At 37.7% G+C, this 18,696-nt stretch overlaps 1 protein-coding gene across 2 annotated transcripts in view; it reads right to left on the bottom strand.

Moving 5' to 3' along the window:
- adamtsl4 (ADAMTS-like 4) overlaps positions 1 to 18,696 on the bottom strand; it is a 67,586-nt gene that overhangs the window by 19,621 nt on the left and 29,269 nt on the right. For both annotated transcript variants that reach the window (XM_073871838.1, XM_073871839.1), the window contains exons 6-7: positions 1,424 to 1,562; positions 816 to 1,021 (exon numbers count right to left, since the gene is read on the bottom strand). In XM_073871838.1, the coding sequence (XP_073727939.1) occupies positions 816 to 1,021; positions 1,424 to 1,562 (345 nt within the window). The remainder of the gene's footprint in view (positions 1 to 815; positions 1,022 to 1,423; positions 1,563 to 18,696) is intronic.

Below are 18,696 nucleotides of genomic sequence, written 5' to 3'. Positions count from 1 at the left end.
TTCAAGTAAAGCATTCCAATGATTTTTGTAAGGTACGTTTGTAAAAACTACTTAAATGTCATAATAACTAAGGCATAGCCCTGCACTAATCTAAACCCTGTCCGAGAAACTGCCCCGTAGATTTGTGTAATTTTTTGCAACATTAGCCCTATTAACTTTCATTATTTCACTACACTCTGGAATACTTGATTCTGATTAAATACATTGGATACATCAAATCCAGTTTTTAATGGGGTAGGCTAACGCTTTCATCTTGGTTTATTGTGTAAGGAGTTCAATTTTTTTGGTCTAAACAGCAGCACGTAACATTTAATAAATATAGCCTACAGTAGTACGGTTGCTGGTGCACAGTCAGCTTGCTTGCTCTTGAGCTTGGAAGGGTTGCCAGATTTGTGTACAAATCAAATCTATCTCAATTACCTTTTCCCAAATACCAACAACTGTACTTTCATATTAAACCTTAATATTTAGAGCAGGTGAACAAAATCCTTTCACATTTGATCTGAGAGTAAAACATTTATGTCAACAGTTTTAAAGTAATCCAATTCCGCTGGAAACCCCCAACTTGGCAACACTGGGTTTCATGCTGCCTTGGACCGTTCCAATATGGCGGACGACTTACATAAAGACCGATAGAAACAGCTGCTAATGACATATCGCATTTATACATATCTATGGTCCTGATAACCCTGTCTGGGTTTATTTTCTGATAACCAGATCTGGATCTGCATTTTTCCTTTCTTTACTTTAGCCTCTTTACTACGAGGCTAGAAATGAAATTATAAGCAATGATATGGAAAATGAAAGGTTAGTACCCAGATAGTTGGGGCTGGCTCGTTTCTCTGTGATGTTGATAGCTGTGGCTCCGGGCGGGATTTCCAGGATTTTGTGGTAACCCAGTGGAACGCTTGTGTTCAAGAAACTGCCTGTGATCTTCTGACAGGTGCCCTCCTCACCTCCACACACACCGCAGCGATCTCGAACCAACCCTGAACCTAACACACCGTCACAACCCTCACTCTGAAATAGACAAAGAAAGAGACAAGTTTTATAAGTTTTTTTAATATTAAAGTAAGCAAAAATAAATAAGCTGAGTATAATTCATTTATCTCTAGATCTACAGATCCAGAACACTGTCCTCATAATCATTATCGTTAAAATTCTGTTTATTAATATACATTAAAGTAGATAAATATAAAAAATAAATAAACATGAGTACAGTTCTAGACTTAAAATGTTATCACTGAAACTCTTTTTAACAAGTATCAAAGCAGACGCTCAACGTTTGGAGGTGCAAGTTATGGAAAAAGACTTATATAACAGCACACTCACTTAAAAGCTTCAAAGCTTGACAGATCTCCTGCCAGTAATGGTGAAACTATCATTTTAAAGGAGTATGTTTCAGGACTGTGTTATCTCACTCAGACAGCGTCCTCCCACACACACGTCATTGGGTGTGTTATTCGCACACGGAGTCCCATCTCGTACCCTCTCCGCCTGGCGGACGTAGAAACGATACCCGATGGGTCGGCAGGTCAACTCACACTGTTGCTCGAGGCCCACTACAAGAAAACAAGAGAGAAAGTGTTATGGAAAACAAAACTTTAATAACAGCATGTTTGAAAAATGATCATGCATCACAACTATATGACCACCCACAGTTACATAAACAACTATTTGATATTCAACAACATGGTGTGCTGGCTAACCCTTTCACGTGCAAAAAGGTTAGCCAATCATAACAAAAATATTATCTTATAGAGGTCATAAAGCTACAGTAGCAAAAACAGTCCATTTAATAGAGAGATAAACAAAAAATGACAATATTTAGCACAAACAGAAATAAACAATACAGTATGGGTGCTATATAAACACATCATGAGCGTGAAACCTTCTGCCCTTTTGAAATAAACTCTTCCTTGTTTTTCCATTGTATCTGTCCCCTTTGTGAACCTAGTTAAACCCCTCAGGTCCGGATACAAACTCTATCTTCCAAACACACACGCAAACAAAATCAGTCTTGAGTTATTAATTAAGGCCAATTCATTCCAAAACTAGCATGAAACGGACAGGAAACAATACACTATGAGAGGCGTCAGTATGACATGGAGATTGTCAAAAAGAGGTGTGCTATTTCTTTTCTAAATAGTCCTTTCAAAGTCCCTTCAAAAATGTAATATAGGGAATATAATACACAGTTGTGGTGGTCCCTTTTGACTTTGGCCATCTATTAAACCATCTACAAACCACCCAGGACACTTTAGTAACTGCATAGTAAGGGCACTCAGAATAACACAACAGTAACCACATACAGAAGTCACACCCCGGTTATCACCAACACCCTGGCATTGTAGTTACCAGTTTTGTACAGCAAGCACCACTACCAGTACATTTTTTTTTTTAGAAAAAGTTAAAACCTAGTTACATCATAAAATATTCTGCAGACAAAAACATGGCCAAGGAGAAACCCGGTCGTAAAGATTTTCTTCTTTTCCTTATTTTTTGTATCTCTCTCCCATGTCAGTTTCACCGATAGACCACCCACTACCATTCACTAACCGTAATGCATTTTACACACAACACTGAAAAGCAGTAATCTGATTTGGCACACAGTCTTCATTCAGCTTGCCTGGAAATAAAGTCATGTTTACTATGTACTTGGCTAAAAAACGGGCACTCTGATATATTAATCATAAAAATTATTTAGTCTGAGACTCTTAGTAGCAAGTTATTTAGATATTCATGAGCAGAACTCTATATTTTGCTTTGTTTCCAGAACTGTGTTTGCAAAATTGTATGTACTTTATATACAGGCAAAAATTCTGATTACATAATGTTTTTGTAGGTATTTTTTCTTAATTTTTCCATTCATACCAATGTACCTTTGTGGTATAATACATTTTTGATGATCCAGCTGGCACATGATTGGTTACTTCACTTGGACCAGACCTAAAGGTGCCGTAGAATGTAAAACTGTATTTAGCTAGGCATAGATTAATCATAAGAGTTCTGGTAATGAAATATTGTGAGCCTCAAACACGATTGTTTCCTCCTTATGTAAACCTCATGCATGTAAAAGACCACTGGAAAACAGACCAATCTCAACATAACACCATCTGTGATGTTACCGACGACGTGTACACTCCAACCTTAAATGACACATTAAATACAATTCTAAAAACAAAGTTTTGAGTGCAGAGTTAGCGTTATATGCTAGTTAATGCTAAATACTAATAAATGCTATATGCTAGCATTTAGGCTGAAGTTCTACTATTGACATTACAGTTATGTTTTGCAGGTCTATACTGAAAAAAAAAACACTCAAAAATGTCCATTAACAATCTCTAAACAATTTTTTCGTTGCAAAACGAGATAACTCCGTTTTTTTCAGAAATCTCGTTTTTTGGTTGTGCATTCTAATTAATATCAATCCAACTGCAGTTGGTTTGTTTTGATGTAAACCTTCATAACTTAAAAATACAGCTAAGTAGCACCATAAAACAAAATAATAACATGATAACAAAATAAACATGTTTTGACAAAAACGTTAAAAGCGGAGTTATCTCATTTTGCAATGAAACTCTTCATTTTCATCTGATACAGGCTCAAACATAAGGTCTGTTTACACACACACAGAGCTACTGAAGGAGCTGCTCTAAGGGGCTGTTTACACTTGGTATTAAGATGTGTTTTTGTCGATTGGATCACAAGTGGACGTGAGAGCTACATTCTGTTGACACCTGGTATTTAAATTCGTCTCTTTTGTCCACTTTCGACTACTTCTGTCCTGATAACTTTGGGTGGTGGTCTGTGGAGACTGTGGTCGAGTCCCTCTGCTGTCATTTAAACATGAGCAGGAGTAATGACGGGGTTAAATGGACGCAAACTAATATTATGTCAGAGTCCACTGCTTGTGTTGTAAACATGCTGCAGAGTGTTTTGTACATGAATATGTAAGAGCTTTCTCTGAATTGTCAGCGCAATTGATGAAATAAGATCGTGCAACTTTCACACACTTGCAAAATGAAAGTGCAGATCAGGTGCTTTAGTTTTATCAATGAAAGCCTAAAGATAGCGCTGTACACCATGTGTTCGCGCTAGAAGTCAGAAAAGACGTAAAACTTGTGTTCAGTACCTCAGATTAGATAAATGGGCGGACAGTATGCATTCTTGTGTGGCTGGTCGAACACATTCAACCACTTGTGCGTTTACACTACAAAAGCAATCCGATCGAAAGGGTTTTTGACTACCTCTGAATGTGGTTGAAAGTGGTCGAAAGTGGATGAGTTCAAATGTTTTGAACACCGTTTACACCTGTCTTTAGCGTTGTCTACTTCAGATCCGGTCAATGAAAAAACAACTCCTTAAGTGGCGCTGTCCCGTGAGGGGGACACCTAAGTTTACTGTAATATTTTTCATATCGATTTTATCTATATCACAACAAACTATATATTGTTGTAAAGGTCTAAGCCTCTAGAATAGATATTTCAACAGTGTTTTATAAAATAAATTATGTAGGGAGAGTAATTGATTCAATTATAAAGAGACTGCGCCTCAAAACATTTATGTCCTGCGAAATGTCACTGTACCGCCAGCGGGACGCCTACATTTACTTCAGTGTTTTGCATGTGAATTCTTATCCAATCATGACAAACTGTATATAATTGTAAAGCTCTAAGAGTGTAGATTTCATTACATTAATTTTGGTAAAGGAATGACATGGTGAGAGATCTGTTGATATAAATAATGTAGTGACAGGTTTTGTTACATGACCCCCCCATAGGAATGCATATTAATTATTATATATTCATAAAACTATATTCTATTATAAGTCTTCAAAAATGTTGACAAACTATATATTGTTGGAAAGCTCTAAGAATGTAGTTTTCATATTTCAAAACCTTTTGCAGTAATAATAATGCAGAGACAGTAATTGAATAATGTGTGACAAGAGTATGCTGCAAACCGTTGACACCTAGTGGCCATTGTTGGTAAAACTAATAAAAGTGTGACACAAACCTCATTTTTTGTGATTTTAACCTGAAATTTAGATCAGAACTACTTGAGACTTATGGCTTCATGTTTACATTATAACTTTTGTGAAACATTTACATTTTTATAACTTTATTTATAAAATTAATATGTTAAGGAATTATTTTTATTTATTAAAATAAATGTAAACTGCTATAACAATTTATTTATTTAATATTTTCACCTCCTGACACTTCTGTGAAAACCCCCAAAGTGTCTTGTAAAACAAGACCAAGAATAGGCTTCTAGATCAAAAAATGCCAGAGTAATTTGAAGATATCACATTTTCACCCCCCCCCACACTCAAAGGGTATTTGCGCAACCTAAGGGGTTAATACCAAGTGTAAACAGCCCCTAAGAAACAGCCAATCAGAGCAGAGCTCAACATTATTATTCATGATCCTTTCAAATAAGGTAATAATAGACCATTTCATTTTGAGGGCAAATCCTAGGGTTGTAAATGGACGTAAAACCATATCTGGATAATTTTTGCACTTAATAAAGCCACATACCTCTTATGTGATAAAAGTAGAACAATTAAAATATTATTTCAATGCATTCTTTGGGACCTTTAATTCAGATGGTCATCTGGCTATATCAATTTACGTTTGCCTCATTGGCATGACAAAAACTTTACATTTTAATTGCTAAAGCACTTACAGCTAGGATGTGCAATACAGTTTACAATAACAGTACCAAAATGTTTAGTGTTTACAAAGTAAGACGCTCTCTCTCTCTCGCTCTCTGTCTCTCTCTTTTTCTCTCTCTCTGTCTGTCTGAATCAGCTGACATTGACAAAAGAGTGTGAGATTCCCACACGTGTTTTCCCATTCTGCCACAGTTATCTTTGAGAGATTATGGTGGAGACAATGGTAGAGAGAGAGTGAGTAAGAGAGAAAGAGAGAGAGAGTAAAAAAAGATCAAGAAAGAAAAGTCATTTGACAGTAAAAAAAATTATTTCAAACTAAAGAAAAAGTATAGAATTTGTATTAAAAATATTCCAATAACATTTATGATGTAAAGTGTATCCTTTTTTCATCCTCTCTTGCTCTCTCTCTCTCTCTCTCTTCTGTGTGCAGACAGCAGAGTATATTCAGACTAAATATACTTCCCCGCTATCTCCGTCTCTAAACAAACTCACAGAGAACAAGTGCATGACACAGGAAGACAGACGGATGACAGGAGACAAAAAGAACAGCACAGGATGAGAAAGGAATCTGTTCTGAGAAAGAGGGATAGACAGACAGACAGAGATGGAATGCCAAAGTAAGAGGGTGTATGACAGATGAGAGATCCAGTCGCCCCAAAAAGTATTTGGACACACTTTAAACTGTCTAAAAGTCACTGTATCACCTAACAAAATATTAAACCAAATGGCATTTCTTTTAAAGAAAGAAAACTGATGATTTCAAAGATTCAAAACAATAAAACATTCGAGATATTATTCAAAATGACAAAACAACAGTTAAGTAAATATTACTGCAAAAAAGTTCATTTTTGAGAAAAGTGACATATTGCTATTAATGCAGCAATGTGTGACTACTTTTAAAATAAAGTAGTTCAGCCAAAAATGCCTTGCAATGCTTTTATAAATATTTTAAAATCTAGTTAATCACATATTTACAAAGTAACATCTTTTTATTACATTATTATACCTATGTTATATTTAATTAAATTTTGAATTTAATTTTTCCATTGGTTATAACAATCTGTTCATTAGCTGTCAATCTTAAGTTGATTTTATTAATGAAAAGTTTTGTTATTTGGTCTAGGATAATTGGGCAACCCTGCATGTTTTATTACGCCGTGCGGACCAAGCAGGTATGGAAGGCAAACAATGACTACCAGAGGCGTCATGTCCATTCAAACTGAGGGGCCAAATGCTTAACCTCCGCCTAATCTCCTTAATTGTTTCAATGTATATATAAATATATCTCCCAAGGGTTCTTCCCTCCTAGGACTTTTTTTTTTACTTCCCCGGCTGAGCCTGGGTTTTTTTTCTCCTAGGGGGTTTTTCAACCCGCGGAGGCAGCCTTCTTGGGCTTAACTTAGCACCCTCTTCTTTACGTTACATTAGCAATACGCACGCTTATAATGTTGATTCATAGCCGCAGCAAATTTAGCTGCTTGTGCTATCGTGTATTATGTTGTGCTATCTGTCGTTTTTCTGTGCTTTCCACTGCTTTTATTAATGTAAAGCTGCTTTGAAACAATCACCAATTGTGAAAAGCGCTATATAAATAAAATTGAATTGAATTGAATTTTGCATGCAATCTTCAAATCTAAGAAGCGTCCATTAATCTATTACTTGTCTTTTTGTCTGTTTAACAATATTTTCAATTCTGTGCTGTATCTATGTCACTTTTTAGAGAAATTTTCGCTGTTTAAAGAGGGTTTTGATCATGTTACATGTTACTTTATTCAGGCAACAGGCGCTGCGCTACTCTTTCCCCCTTTTTTTAACACGTGAACCTGATTTTTCTCATCCGTAGTTCAGTTTGTGTTTTACATCTCCTGTTCCCCCTCCCTATATGGTGTCACCAGTGGAAGCTGTTACTTGACGCGAACTAACCCCGCACCTCCTTCTCGTCTTCTGAGTGACAGCTCTTCTTTGGACAAACACCAGATTCATTGATCGCATAATAACAATGATATGATTTGACGCAAGGCATAGATGAGTGATTTAAATACGATCAAGCATTACGTTTTCCGTAATGCGCGGCTCATGGTTGCGTAGCTGCGAAAGACGCCACTTGCTCTGAAGGAAGAAGCGCATTGACCAGCGTTTGACACGTGTTTTTAGACATGACATGCGAACAGCCACGGGACGCTGTAATGTATATCGAAATATCAGAAATGTGTTTAGAAGCCATATCACCGTTATTGAAAAAATATATACCGTGACATATATTGATATTGAATTATTGTCCAGCCCTAATGCTAGGTATTTGATATGAAAGTTACTCAACACATTTATTTTGGTGGTTTTTACATAAAGGTGGGAGGGGGGGGGTCAGATTGCTAGAAATGTAAGTGCCAAGAAAAAGACTGTGAAAGCTCTACAATATTTATTTTCATGTCTGTGTATGCACACATTTCTGTAAGCTGTGCACACTGTGACCCCCTAAAACAAAAATTGGTGCATGATGCCCTGGTGACAACCTTACGTTTCTCCTGAACTGACAATATATAGAACATAAAAATCTAAGACAGTAATAAAAAACATCTATGAAGAAAAATGTCTGGATCAAGAAATAACTTAAAGCAGAGATCATGTGTTAAGGCTTTGGACAGCACTCTGAATGAAGGGTGGGATATTTGGCTTTCAAAGTTAGCTTGGTATGGATAGCCTAAAGAAAGTACCTATCCAAACTTTAAAAAAACTAAATCAAGTCTCTACAACAAGCACATTTGATAAACTTGTCGTATTAACCTGTTTCAATTAAGTTATTTGAATGATGAATTCATTTTCACAGGGTCCTAACTGGCTCCAGCTGACCAATATTGTCATTGGCTGAGATAAGAATGGAGCCGGTGGTCTGAGTTACATGAAGAAATCTGGGCTAACTTGGTGATAAACCAAAACAGACATATTTTCAGACATTTTGGATGTGGAAGCCCGACAGAGTGGGCAGAGGTTTTGCAAAGACGAGCCCAGACTTTGTGATCAAAAACGATTTGATCAAAAACACACACAAGTTTTTATGCAAGTCTCGTCATTAATTCATGTAAGTTATACCAGTTGTGCAAGTCTCACTAGAGGGCTGTGTTTTGAATAGTAGCTCACTACTTTCTAAAAACATTTTCAAAAAGTTAAAAAAATCATAGCTATAATTATTTAAAGTTCACGTGCCACACTAGAAAGGTCAAGTCAAGCTTATTGTATAATACAGTAGCACATTGTACTGAATGTAGGGGTCTTAAAAGGTGATTTAAGGCAATTTTACATGACACATAGTGTTAAAAACGTAAAATCTGAGTCTCTGGTTGCAGGTCAACCACACTAATCTATATGGTAGTTTGACAACTACTTGACCATCATGACACATTCCTAGTATATACAGTATGTAGTATACACCACAGAAATAGTAGCCGCAGTATCTGAACACAACCCATCCATCTTCCATTCTCTCTTGCTAGCTCACAAACACAGCTGTATCTCTATCATTGCCATCCCTCCCTGAATCTCTCCCTGGCCAGTTAAAACTGCTGTCCTTCTCAACTCCCCTTAAACTGTTTACAGTTCACGCTACATGTCCCCACCCCCTGTCCCGAGTCGCTCCGCTATCACGCTGTTCCAGCTCCTCACAAAACACATCCCTCTTTCCCTAATAATCTCTGAGCTGGGTGGAGAGATTTTGGCAGCTGAAGACAAAGACAGAGAAGGATTTGGACGGACGAGAGGAAAACGAATGAAGGGAATGTTTGCTGAGAACTGAGTGAGAGAAATAGATTAAAGGAGAGGCAGAACTGATCCTCTATGCATGCACTCCATATTTCTCCTTCAATCTCTTAAAGGAACAGTGCACCTGAAAACGACCATTCTGTCATCGTTTACCTGTATAACCTGCAAGCTAGCATACTAGCATTGCGTTAGCAACCCAAAGTTAACATATCTGATTCCCAGGGAACACACTTGAACCCCATTCACACAACACTTTGGTCCCAGAAAATTTCCGTAACATTGGCAGAGAGGCTTCTGTGTGAACACTAATACATGCCGTTAATGTTCTGGGATCGCTACCGTAAAGAGGACCTAGTAACATTGCCCTAACCAGGGTTCCCACACCTTAGTTAACTTCAAATTCAAGGACCTTTCATGGGCTTTCCAGGTCCAATACCCTCAAATTCAAGAACTAAGTGTGGGGACACATTTCAAGTAAGAGTAAGGTTACATCATGTTACCTTTAAGATACATTGTTACATTTCCCTTTCGAGGGAACTCGCGCTGCGTCATTGCTGTGACAGTTTAGGGACACCTCCAAGGGTAAGTGCATCTGAATGTGTATATCAAATTCAACCAATGGTGAGGCTTAACGACAAAGACAGGGAGCAACAGTTACATGCGTAATCCGAGACGTTTTCATGTGTTAAACACAACTATGCAAAAAAGCATTTTCGTATGAATCAACATTCGCATACAGAAGATATAAGCATTTAAAAAGAACACAGTTTAGCACGTGTGATTAAAAGGTCAAAAAAACTTCCCAGGGCCTTGAATTTTTCCCCCCATGATTCACAAACTTTCAAGGATTTCAAGGACCTGTGGAAACTCTGCCTAAAATTCTTTGACACAGGGATTTAAAGGACAAGTTTGGTATTTTACACCTAAAGCCCTGTTTTCAGATTGTTTATGATGAAATAGAACGGTTTTGACTGAAATTTGGACATACTGTATGATGCTGGCCCGAGAATTTTTGTGTGTTTCTTGTATCACCTCCCACCTCTATAATGGGTTTATAGGTGCACTGGAACAATCCTTCCTAAAATGCATGAAACTTTCATTTACAAAGACGTGAAACTCAGCGAGTGGTCAGGGGTGTTTACTGATATGCTCACACAAAAATCGCTGCAAAAGATGCTTTCCAACAGGTTTTATCATAGTTTTTGCCAACTCCATTGACTTGTATTAGATTTTCTGTGAGGTACGGTATTACTCCGCCGCAGGGAACAGAGTTGTTTGTATTCTTGCAATTGGCAAAGGTGGATTATCGCCACCAACTGGGCTGGAGTGTCTATTATTCAAGCTCTCAATGGAAGAATGTACGGGTGTGAGGCGTTTGGAAAAATAGGTCCACAAGTTTACAACAAATGGTAAAACACTTGTTGGAAAGCTTCTTTTGCAGCGACTTTTGTGTGAGCACACCAGTGAACACCCCCGACCACTCGGTGAGTTTCACGTCTTTGTAAACGAAAGTTTAATGCATTTTAGGAAGGATTGTTCCAGTGCACCTATACAGCCATTATAGAGGTGGGAGGTGAAACAGCAAACACCCGAAAATTCTCAGTGCAGCCACACATGTCCAAATTTCAGTCAAAACCGTTCTATTTCATCATAAACAATCTGAAAACAGGGCTTTAAGTGTAAAATACCCAACTTGTCCTTTACACACAGATCAACATATTCACAACAAGAAATGTCAGCAAACTGGACTAAAGCAGAAATCAGGGAGCTCGTCACTATTCGCGTTGAAGCTGAGATCATTCATCAGCATGACAAAATTGCATCGCGCGCTACTTTTGATCTTGCCACAAACTAACATGCACGCATGTGGTTTCTCAAGAGAGAAATCACTGATATTTAGCAAACTGGCGTAAAAAAGGCGTAAAAAAGGGCCTGTCTTTACATGATCTTTACGGTATTTGTGTGAATGCACGCACAGATTCCGAAAAATCATTGGCAGTGTGAATGAACCAAAATCAAACAATCCTTGACAAATCCAGGACACATTTTCCGTGTATTTTCCGTTATCTCTGTGTGAAAAGGGCTATACTGATACAAGACATACAATGTCTTTGAATATCAGAATCAGCTGAATGCATGAATAATTAAATGTTTGCATAAATGTTTTTTTAGGACTTTCTCTGTGTACAATAGTACCATTATTTATTGTTACTTCTGTAAACCAACTGTGTTTGATGGACTGCAGATGCAAATTAAGTTTTTGAAGTTATTTTTCTTTCTAGCGAGCTTTGAGCAAACATCAAGACTGTCAATAATAAATGACTTAAAATTCAAAGCTATTGAAATCTTGAAATATAATGCATTTGTACGGGTCATACATTGACAGTGCTTTTGAAAACCATCAGTCCAAAGGAGAAATACAATATAACTCTCCAAAAATTATCTTTATTCCACAGAAGAATAAAAAATGAAAGTCTGGAACTAAACGAGGGTGATGGATGACCGAATTTTCATTTTTGTGAGAATTATTATTTTAAACTGGCCCCCAGGAACGCTGGCACACAGAGAATAAGCCAAACCATACAAAACTGCACAGCAGCACCATGCAATAACAATTACTGCCTGCACATGCAGATTCAATCACATAATGATCTTTAGAGTCGAGCCATCCGAAATTTGGTCTCCTGGGGACAGCGAAACAAAGGCATATACACACAGACACACACGCGCCTCATAGCCAAACCCCCAGCACTCTGTCCAAAAACGGCTCCACATAACTGCTGGAATCTATAACAGATTTATTTCTAATGAATACTGAGTGGATTCTCACACCTCCTACAGCACACAGACATACACAAACACTGTCCTGATGTCCCAATGTCACACTGACGCCTCTTGTGCAACAACCCTTTGCCTGAATAGCACTGACTACTTCTGTTTTGATTTATTTTGACAAAAAAACAAAAATTCAAAGAATTTAATTCTTATACTGGACTCTTTCCAGTATTGAATACTGAACTCTGAATGATCCTTCACATTGTCTGTTCCTGAACTCTGTCCAATATTGATGCTGAAATCTGCATGCTGCTTAAAGCGATAGTTCATCAAAAAATGTAAATTACTAGTCTGGGAAAAACCAGACAACTTACGGCAAATTAAGATTTGCTTTACAAGTAAGTCTGGCAAAGAGCCCATTCAAGCCCATTTCTAATCCGTCGAAATCGCGCCACCAATCAGAAACGTTGGGGTGGGCTTTACACAATAACGACAAAGCAGCGACAGTGAAGCAGATTTTGTACATTACAAAGATGGATGCTGCCGTGAAACATCACTCGTTTGAATCAGCTATTGCAGGGGTGTCCAAAGAACAACACTTGAAGCCTTCATATCTAAAAAAGATGTTATCGCTGTCTTACCGACTAGATTCGGCAAAAGTCTTATAAACCAGCTAGCCCCTTTGGTGGCTAAACGAATGGGTCTGAGTGAGAGCCCTCTGGAAGTGTTTTTTTCTCCATTGGTAGCCCTCATGGAGGATCAGGTCAAGGAAGCGACCAAAATAACAAAAATAACTACCGTATTTTTCGGACTATAAGTCGCTCCGGAGAATAAGTCGCATTAGTCAAAAAATGCATCATGAAGAGGAAAAAAACATATATAAGTCGCACTGGACTATAAGTAGCATTTATTTAGAAAATATTTTTTTTCTGCTGCATATTTAACTAATTGCAGTTTGTAATCTGCAGAATAGGATTTTCTTTTGGGGGGCATTTTGTTAAGTCTTTCTCAGTTGTCTTTAAGTTTACAGTTTCAATTGTTTTCAGTTAATTTTTTCAGGGGTGGGCTAGCAGCATAAAACGCCCTCTGGTGGCTGTAGACAGTAATGGTTTATATTGGTTCATATTAATTTTGGCATATAAGTCGCACCTGACTATAAGTCGCAGGACCAGCCAAACTATGAAAAAGTGCGACTTATAGTCTGGAAAATACGGTAGCTTCTGTTAAAGGCCAATGCGGATTATGCCTACCCAGTCTCACTGGGTTTCATGATATAGTCACGTAATTTTTTTATTCTTTTTTCGTGATATTAACACGAATTTCCAAATTTTTTCGTGATCGTATAACGAATTCCTGTTTTCATGTGATTATCACGTATTGGTTACTCAACTGCTTTTTCCTATTTTTAAACCATTGTCGCTTCGGTTTAGGGTTAATTTGGTGCTTGCATTAGAATGTCACTTTATGTATTGGTTTTATACTATTTTTTCTGATTTATTTTTTTATATTTCGCCTGGCGTTAAGGTTAGAATTGGGTTTGGGTAGGGATGTCATTTTATTTAAATCTAACCCTAAACCAAAGCGACAATGGTAAGAAAATAGGACAAAACGGTTGAGTAACCAATACATAATAATCACACAAAAACAGGAATTTGTTATACGATCATGGAAAAATTAGGGCTGTCAATAGATTAAAATATTTAATCTAGATTAATCTAATGGTTTCATGAGTTTACTCGCGATTAATCACAAATTAATCTCACATTTTTATCTGTCTTAAATTTACCCTCATTTAACTCTTTAAACATTAATCAGGTCCCGAACTTTATCTCTCTTAATAACCCTTTTAACATCAAGCAAGTCCTGCAATTTATTTTTACATTTCTGCATGCTTTATAAGCGAAAACAAAATACGCGGATGAAGACCCGTCTTTGCATTAGACCATTTATGACGGTTCACCTCTCAGATAACATACAAATAAATCATTTTAGATATTTAATGACTATTTAGATATTGTATTTGCAAGACGAGAGCTTAATGTTCTTATTTTTATGAAAACCTCTGACTCATTTAGACAACACGGATCACAGTAAGGCTGGGCCAAGGGCATTGCGTTAATCACTGTTAATAAAATGAGTGGCGTTAAAATGAATTTGCGTTAACGCATTATTACCGTGTTAATTTTGACAGCCCTAGAAAAAACACGGAAATTCGTGATAATATCACGAAAAAAGAATCAAAAAAATTACGTGACTATATATAACGAAATTTCGTGAGACTGGGCTGATTATGCATACCTTAAGATGCATTGAGAATAGACTCTCACAAGAACCGTGCGTTGTGAGTTGTTTAAGCGACAAATAGGGATAACTCGATATCCTTTTGCCTTATATCGAAATGCTCCACCAATTTCTTTAAAACCCTAATTTTAACTTGTGATGGGCGTTGCTGTCCTGCTCCCTTCTCTGTGCCTCCGCCCTCCACGTTTGTCACTACTGCACTACGCATCATACTCGGATACTCCCTCATGAATGAAGAGGAGTACAAGATGGCGTTGTTACCGAAAGCTAGTTATTTTCATTTGTAAAATTGATATTTTTCTTACTAAATTGCATAGGCAATCAGGCCTTTATTTATCCCCCTGGAGCCGTTTGGATTACTTCTGTTTTTAGGCTTTAAAGTTGTAGACCCCACTTTCAACTATTTTAAAGCTTGGAAGAGCTGAGACATTTATTAAAATAATTCAAATAGTGTTCGTCTGAAAGATGATGTACATATGTATCTCCAATAACTTGAGGGTATAACATGGGGTAATTAAAATATTTGGTCAAACTATCCCTTTAACAGTATCCAATTTTGAATTTTGTCTGATGCATGACCCTGTTCAATACTGAACTCTGGTTGTAATTGAACTCTATCTGATATGAATGTCATGCTGAATTCTGTCCAAACCGTGAACATTTTTGGGTAAATTCTGAACTCTGTTCAATATTAAATTTAACAGGTAAAATACTGAAATGTGTCTCCAATCCAAAATTGTGCTTATATAAACCTTAAGTCTGTTTTTTCAACTTTTGAAATACTGAACTCTGTCAGATACCAAATATTCTGTAAAATACTGAAATCCGTGCGATACAAAACTTTGTTAAATATTGTGTAAAAACTAAACTTCATTCCATATGAAACTTTCTTAATACTAAAGTCTGTCTGGTACAAAACTATGAAATACTGAACACTGTCATAATGGCATGCAATGCTGAGCTGTTAAACTCTGCTGACACATTTATCAGTTCCAGGTTCAGTTCTGTTTTTCAGAGAAGACACAAGCACATGACTCACAGCTATTAACATTTATCCCGAGGCCCTTAAATACTACCGTCATCTATTAAGGTGTTATTCTGCTGTGTCACGACAACTTCTCTGTTCCATCTTGTATTTTTAAGAAATTTTCGAAATTTGTCTCAGCACTTCTCATGTTACTGTCTACTCAGGATGAATCACTTCTGCTGTTGCATTCCTCATTTGTAATTCATTTTAGTTAAACTCATCTGAGATGTAAAAATACAGAAATTATAAAGACACCGGTCAACAAGAGAACTGCATGTATGAATTTATATTGTTATATATTAAAGCTCACATAACAGGCGTACATAATAAGGCGTACCGCGTGCAGACACACACAAAACATTATCCCACTATCTCTAGATAACGTATGGTTTACTACATGTCCATGCCCATTATATGCACTTTTCAACAAAACACAGACATTTCATGCAGTTTTACTTGCTGCCAGCGACTCACAAACCGGTTGGGACCGCCCCATTTCAATGAAATCCAGCTTTTACTCCAGATAAACAAACTACACCCATAATGCTAGGTTCTTTGGGATGCTGAACAAGCTTAAATTTCCCTCACAAACAACACCAACACACTTCTTTGGTGAAGTTGATTTAGTGTCAGCTCTTGGTTGGTGTGTGCGTGAAGTGCCCATATAAGGACTTCCACTGTACTTCCAGCACTCGTTACATCACAGAATCAGCAGTAGAAAAAAGACTTTCTGAAAGTTGTTCGAACCTCGACATAGTGCATTCATACTCTGCCATACGTCCAAATGGTAAGTCAATATGTCAATATGCATGAAATACCATTGGGGGGCCCTTTAACAAAGAAAGCCACTAGACTAATTTTAATAATCTATACCTGTACCTGGTACAACATGCAGCTTATAATTTCAAGGTCCAAACTCAGGATTTAAGGTTTTAAGCTCAGAATGTGTAGCTTAAGGGGGGTTCAATGGTATTTCATGCATTCTGACTTATTAATTAATTATAATTAATAATTTGTTACATTTATATAGTGCTTTTTTCAGTGCTCAAAGCGCTTTACATATGAATGGGGGAATCTCCTCAACCACCACCAATGTGCAGCATCCACCTGGATGATGCGACGGCAGCCATATTGCACCAGAACGCCCACCACACACCAGCTTATTAGTGGAGAGGAGATAGAGTGATATAGCCAATTAGTATGAGGGACGATTAGTAGGCCAATGGGCAAGTTTGGCCAGGATGCCGGGGCACACCCCTACTCTTTTTCGAAGGACATCCTGGGATTTTTAACGACCACAGAGAGTCAGGACCTCGGTTTAACATCTCATCCGAAGGACGGTGCTTTTTTTTGACAGTATAGTGTCCCCGTCACTATACTGGGGTGTTAGGACCCACACAGACCACAGGGTGAGCACCCCCTGCTGGTCTCACTAACACCTCTACCAGCAGCAACCTGGTTTTCCCAGGTGGTCTCCCATCCAAGTACTGACCAGGCTCAGCTCTGCTTAGCTTCAGTGGGCAAGCTGTCTTGGGCTACAGGGTAATATGGCTACAGGGTGATATTAACACAGTTTCCTCATGCTAAATGTAGGCAAAGTGTCAAAAAAGCAGTTGGGCGTGTTACAGAGTATTTCTGTGCCGAATGCACTTCGCCAGGGTTTGTACAAGTTTCGGAAAGTTTTTTTCGATTACAGGTCCAGCTGACGTTTCAGGGGTTTCTATATGTATCACTTCTTTATATGGACACTTCCCCCAGAAAACCCCGCCCACCCGTCAATTAGCACGAGACGCTAGAACTTGCAAACATCACATCACGCGAAACAGTTTTGTTTAATTTCAAAACTCAACAATGGCACGAATGAAGAAGTGTGTTTTTGGATGTAAGGAGAAGAAAGTCAGCCTTATGAAAACAATGGATATAGTTTATTATCCGGGGTAGCAGCGGAGTTTTGCATGTGTGTTTGATGTGCTGCATTTCATTAAAAAAGTCCCAACCGGGTCATGAGTTGCATGCGGTAAGTAAGACTTCTGTCTTATGTTGTAAATAGGCACGTGCATATTATATAAATGACACGAAGATGTAGTGAACCATAAGTTAAAACAGTGTTGTATAGTGTTGCATGACTCGTACTCACTCCTCCCGCGGTAGTAACTCCTCTGTCTTCATTTTAGCGTACGTTATCGGAAAGAATCTGTAAAGCTAATCTTTCTTTTATAAATCTGATTAAACTAAAGACTCTTCGGAGATATAGGGGTGGTTTCCCGGACAGGATTATCTTAAGCCAGGACTAGGTCTTAGTTTAATTAGGAAATATAACTAGTTTTAACAAACATGCCTCACTAAAAACATTACTGGCATGCATTTTAAGGCAAGACAAAGGGCACTGATGTTTTTTAAGATATGGCAGTGCAAGTTGTTTTCAGTTTGGACAGCTCTTACATTTATTTTAGTCTAGGGCTAGTCTAATCCCTGTCCAGGAAACCGTCCCATAAAGGATAAAATACTACTCTATAGGTACTCCAGATTAACATCAGAAATGCAGAAACAGCATGTGTTATGTGAGCTTTAAAGTTCAGGGTTTGGTTCTGTTTTAAACTTGTAATGGTTTTACCAAACTATCAAAATAAGATTTTGGGTACTTAAACTCAAAATGTATGGTTCTTCAAGACTCAACAGTCTGAACTCAACTCAAAGATTCCAAACTCAAGATTTATGGTTTAAAACCCAGCATTCATGATGGTAAATGTATTATTCAGAGTTAAGAATCTCCACAAAAGTTGTGTAGCTGTCTCTATGGTCATATATTAAAGAGAAGTTCCTACACATTTCTATCTCTGTCGTGGGCCAAACGTCTCCCTCCCCTCAACAGCAGATTAGATGTCACTCCAGTTACGCCTGTCCTCACTACCCCCTTTTTCAAGCCTCTCACTTACTATTCACTTCTTACTTCCTCCATTCAGGTCTTTATTCTCTCATTCAGAGACCCTTTCATGCCATCCATCCATCCATCCCGAACAACACCATTTTTCATCCGGTTGCCATGACTCCCTAACCTCTGTCCTTTCTGACTCCTCCCCCCTTATCCGATTTCCCCACTATAAGTCCCTCTCTTTCTTTCTCTCTTTTCTGTATTGTTGATTTACAGTCGTGGTCT

The sequence above is a fragment of the Misgurnus anguillicaudatus genome, chromosome 10 (assembly GCF_027580225.2).
Source record: "Misgurnus anguillicaudatus chromosome 10, ASM2758022v2, whole genome shotgun sequence".
Lineage (NCBI taxonomy): Eukaryota > Metazoa > Chordata > Actinopteri > Cypriniformes > Cobitidae > Misgurnus > Misgurnus anguillicaudatus.
This window is presented reverse-complemented; position numbering and strand designations above follow the sequence as displayed.